This window comes from Suricata suricatta, chromosome X (genome assembly GCF_006229205.1).
Source record: "Suricata suricatta isolate VVHF042 chromosome X, meerkat_22Aug2017_6uvM2_HiC, whole genome shotgun sequence".
Taxonomy (NCBI): domain Eukaryota; kingdom Metazoa; phylum Chordata; class Mammalia; order Carnivora; family Herpestidae; genus Suricata; species Suricata suricatta.
Window position 1 is genome coordinate 40,505,739 of NC_043717.1, and position 4,287 is coordinate 40,510,025.

At 54.1% G+C, this 4,287-nt stretch overlaps 1 protein-coding gene across 2 annotated transcripts; it reads left to right on the forward strand.

Moving 5' to 3' along the window:
• Positions 1 to 203: 203 nt before the first annotated feature.
• On the forward strand, positions 204 to 2,225 carry MAGIX (MAGI family member, X-linked). Of its 2 annotated transcripts, XM_029929996.1 has the most exons (5): positions 204 to 325; positions 402 to 638; positions 749 to 920; positions 1,673 to 1,735; positions 1,832 to 2,225. In XM_029929996.1, the coding sequence occupies exons 1-5, from the start codon at positions 206 to 208 to the stop codon at positions 1,978 to 1,980; spliced, it is 741 nt and encodes a 246-aa protein (XP_029785856.1). In that variant the 5' UTR covers positions 204 to 205; the 3' UTR covers positions 1,981 to 2,225. The 2 variants fall into 2 exon arrangements, with proteins under 2 accessions (XP_029785856.1, XP_029785855.1); XM_029929995.1 differs by having other exon boundaries at positions 1,673 to 2,225.
• Positions 2,226 to 4,287: the final 2,062 nt, after the last annotated feature.

The following is a 4,287-nucleotide window of genomic DNA, read 5'->3' on the forward strand; positions in this document are numbered from 1 at the left end:
GAGGTCTTCGTGTGTATTAGAGGAAAGTCTGGCGCCTTTTCAAATAGCCGGGCCCTGATTTATTACTTAAAAAGCTAGTTCAGGTCAGTTATTCATTTGGGCTGAGTCCAGTTAATTGAGTAGGTGTGTCTATCTGCATTCCAGAGATAAGGAAATGAGTTGAGGCTAGAATGTTAGATCAGGGGGGATATCCTAGGTGGTTTCCATGGAGTACCCCTCTGATTGCAGTTTTCATCTTCCAGCCCTTAATGTGCTAGATTCTGCCGACATAGAGGTTACAGACAATCGCCTTCCTAATGCCACTTTCGTGGATCACCGGCCCCAGGTACCATCTCGTCTTCTTGAAGAATGCCACCTATTTTGAGACTGGCAATGTATGTACACTTGTGTCTTTACTCCAGCATCAGCAGTCCGAGACCTTGGGTACAGGTACCGCAGTGCCCCAAGTGACCCAGAGTAAGGCACATTCTGCTTCGAAGCCGCTCCAGGCCTCTGGACGGTTCTGTGTGGAACTGGTTCGTGGTTCCGCGGGCTTTGGCCTCACATTAAGCGGAGGCCGAGATTCAGCCCGGGATACTCCTCTAGCCGTGCGTGGGCTGCTAAAGGATGGGCCAGCACAGCGCTGTGGTCGCTTGCAGGTGAGGTATAAGACATCCTCCATTAAACAAGGCTAGCCCTATCCTCGCCCTTTGTTGGGGTGTTCTCCATCTGTTGTTTTTACAACACCCTTCTCCTTGCACTCTTGCAGGCGGGGGACCTCGTTCTCCACATCAACGGAGAGTCAACTAAGGGCCTCACCCACGCCCAGGTGGTGGAGCGGATTCGGGCAAGCGGATCCCGTCTCTGCCTTGTACTAAGCAGGCCCCTTGAAACCCACTCCGGCAAGCCTGAGGGGGCAGGAGGGCCCCATAAAGGAAATGGTGGGTTACCCACAGGAGACGGGTCAGAAATCTGTGAGAGGAAGGAGAGGGTTGCAGAATGGAGACACTGGGGTCCAGCGCGGGAAGAGGTGGTGGTCTCAGTGGGGAGGGTCAAAGTTCAGTAACTATGATGGGTCATGGTATTATCAAAAGCAGGGTTGGGAAGGGCAGGGTCCCAAGATAGGAATAAAAGATTTTAGAGGGGTGGCTTTTGAGGTTCTGGGAGAGGAGTGGGGAGAATGGGTTTGGGGTAAAAGCGGGAGCTCAGACAAAGAGTTGTGGTCTTCACATGAGAAGGCAGAGTGGGTGTCAGCAAGGAGAGGATGGGATGGGGATCCAGAGAGCAGGGGCTCTAGTTCCGAACCTGAGGGGTCCCTTAGGGAAAAGGTTGGGAGAGACAGGTGGGGTAAGGAAAGGAAGAGTCTAGGGTACTAGATGGGAGGGTTTGGCATCTCAAGATCAAGGTCTGGGTTTGATTTCCTTTGGGGATCGTAGGAAATTATTTGGGGTGGGGCGTGTTCTGGATCCAGGTGGGGCAGGGTCTTGGGAAAAGGTGTTTTGTAGGGGGAGTCTTGAGGGGTCGCGATAGTTCCTGAATGTTGTGCCCAGTCCTCAAAGGGAGATTTCTCTAAGGATTAAGGTCTCTGTCTCCTGCAGCCCCTGGAGTTTCCCTGTCGCCCTCCATCATTGGGCTCCGCTCTCTATTTCCCATCCTGTCCCCCCAATCTAACCCTCAGTTCTGCCATCCCCAGATCGCAGGCCAGATACTGGGGGACCAGAGGTGATGAGGTCTCGCAGCGTCAGCTCTTCCCCAGGTCAGCACCCTCGATCCCGTACTACGGCTCAAACCTGGGGCAGCCCAGAGCCTAGCCCAGAGGGGCAAGCCGACTGCCCCGCGGTTCCTCCTCCAGAGCGCCACACAGAGGACCCTGATGACCGAATCCCGGGTTCCCCGGGACCCTGGCTGGTGCCGAGCGAGGAACGGCTCTCACGGGCCCTAGGGGTCCCGGGGGCTGCGCAGCTTGCTCACGAGAAGGCAGCTGGAAGGCGGAGGCACTGAGCGTGTATTGGAGGGCTGTGATCCCGTGGTACAGCCCAACCTGGATCTGGCGTGCTCCACCAGCCTCACACTAGCATCGCTAGCAACGCGAGGAGAGCTTCCTCTATGTGTGTCCCACCCCGCCTCCTGCTGCGCAGCGGACTAGCCCATGCTCCCCTCGCGGTGTCAGTGGTATAGCCCCATGGCCGGGCCAGCCCTGCGCTTCTGGTTTTGAGCGGGGGTGGTAATAAAATGTTTCGACCCAGTCTTGACTTGCCAGGTGCCCCAGGCCGGGTGGGGCCCCTGAGTTCACCCAGTAAATGAGGGGGTGGGTCGAACTGGTTTCAAGGAGGGCCTCTTGCAGCCATTGACAAACTTACTTCGTGCTGTTTCATTCGTGCCTCTAGCGGGGCCTGCTTTTGCCGATCCTCAGCCTGGCGTGCTTTCTCCCCACTCCTTTTCTCTTCCTCAACTCCTGCTACTCTCCGCATTGTTTCACTTTTTGGGAGGTGTGCATGGCTCACAGATAATCTTTGCTGAGGGCATGGGGAATGCAGAGGTGGGCTCGTTTTAGCGGGAGTGCACCTGTATACCCACAGCTCCAGGCAGGAATCCTACAAACCCTCAGCTGATGTCCAGATAGCAAGGCTAGAACCTGGGTGGCTTTCACCAAGAGCCTGTGGTCTCTCACTTCTGGCCTAGTTGCCCAGCTTTTGCTGGCACATAGACTGCCACCCTTAGGGCACTGGTTGGGGCCCTGGAGCCCCCTTTGGGGTGGAGTCGGGAAGGCGTGAGTCAGCGGGCTGGGCTAAAAAAGGCTGTTAGAACTTTTGAGCCACGCCTCCCCTCTTCCATAGATGGTGAGGAACTGCAGCCAGGCTTGTATGCACAAGCCACTTGCTGGGCGTTCCGGTCCTGGGAGAGGCCAGAGTTTCCTCCATCCTGGGAGCAGAGCCCCAAAGCCAGGGCTTATATGGCCAGCGGAGCTCCAACCGGGTTAGCCCCAAATCAAGCACTGGCCAAAGCCAGAAATGTCCAGTCACCTCTGCTTGTCACCACATCCTGAACACTGGCCCCATACCCCCAATGAAGGAAGCTGTGGTCAGGCGGGAATGGGCAACTCCTATCCCCTAAGGGGAGGAGTTGGAGAGAGGAGACGAATTAAAAGACCAGAGGGTGAGTTTCCAGGGTGACACTGAGAGGAGAGAAGGACTGCAAAGCCAGGCTGGGAGCCAGGCTATAAAGAAGTGAAGAGGTAACCCCTTGAATGATCAGCACTGTGGACATTGTGGGGGAGTGTGCTGGGGCTTCCAGCTACCCTTGACTCAGAGCCTGGTGGAGGTGTGGCTCTAGGGAAGTCAGGAGCCCCAGGCCTATAAACACAGTCACACCCAGGAGACTAATAATAGTAACCCCAGCCACCATTTACTTAGCCTTGCCCCCCCCCCCCCATTGGCTTTACTTGCACTATCTATTTTCATCTACTTACACATCTACTCAACAGTCCTGCTATGTCCATTTCATGAGGGAGGAAAGTGAGCCCAGACAGTATAAATGACTTGAGGGAGGGTATTGAAGCAAGATTTAATCAAGGCCAGAATGGGTTACCTGGCTGGTTCAGTAGGTGAAGCATGCAACCCTTGATTTCAGGGTTGTGAGTTTGAGCCCTACGTTGGGTGTAGAGATTACTTAAAAAATATTTTTTAGGGGTGCCTGGGTGGCTCAGTTGGTTAAGTGTCCGACTTCGTCTCAGGTCATGATCTCATGGTTTATGAGTTTAAGCCGCAAATAGGGCTCTCTGCTGTCCACTCCCCTCCCTTTCCCTGCTTGTTCTCTCTCTCTCTCTCTCTCTCTCTCTCTCTCTCTCTCTCTCTCTCTCTCTCAAAAATAAACATTAAAAAATACTTCTTTTGAGAGAGAGAGAGAGTGCAAGCAGAGGAGAGGGAGAGGGAGAGAATCTTAAGCAGGCTCATGCCCAGCATCGAGCCGTACTCTCGAGGTTTGATCTCACAACGGTGAGATCATGACCTGAGCCAAAATTAAGAGTCCGACACTTGACTGACTGAGCCACCCAGATGCCTCCTAAAAATTCTTAATCAAGGCCAGATTCCCGAGTGTGTCCTCTTAATCTCACCTGCATCTGACAAGCAATAATTGCACTAAGGAGATGCTGATGGAATGAAACATAAAGATTTCTACCTTGCGGGGTGCCTGGGTGGCTCAGTCGGTTAAGTGTCTGACTTTGGCTCAGGTCATGATCTCATAGTTTGTGAGTTCAAGCCCTGCGTCGGGCTCTGTGCTGACAGCTCAGAGCCTGGAGCCTGCTTC

What these genes read in the sequence shown, in the direction of transcription:
- MAGIX (XM_029929995.1), top strand. Translation starts at nt 206, where the DNA reads ATGGAGTACCCCTCTGATTGCAGTTTTCATCTTCCAGCCCTTAATGTG. An exon ending in AGCGCTGTGGTCGCTTGCAG is followed by an intron (nt 639 to 748) that starts GTGAGGTATAAG and finishes GCACTCTTGCAG; the next exon opens with GCGGGGGACCTCGTTCTCCA. An exon ending in AGGGCCCCATAAAGGAAATG is followed by an intron (nt 921 to 1,672) that starts GTGGGTTACCCA and finishes TGCCATCCCCAG; the next exon opens with ATCGCAGGCCAGATACTGGG.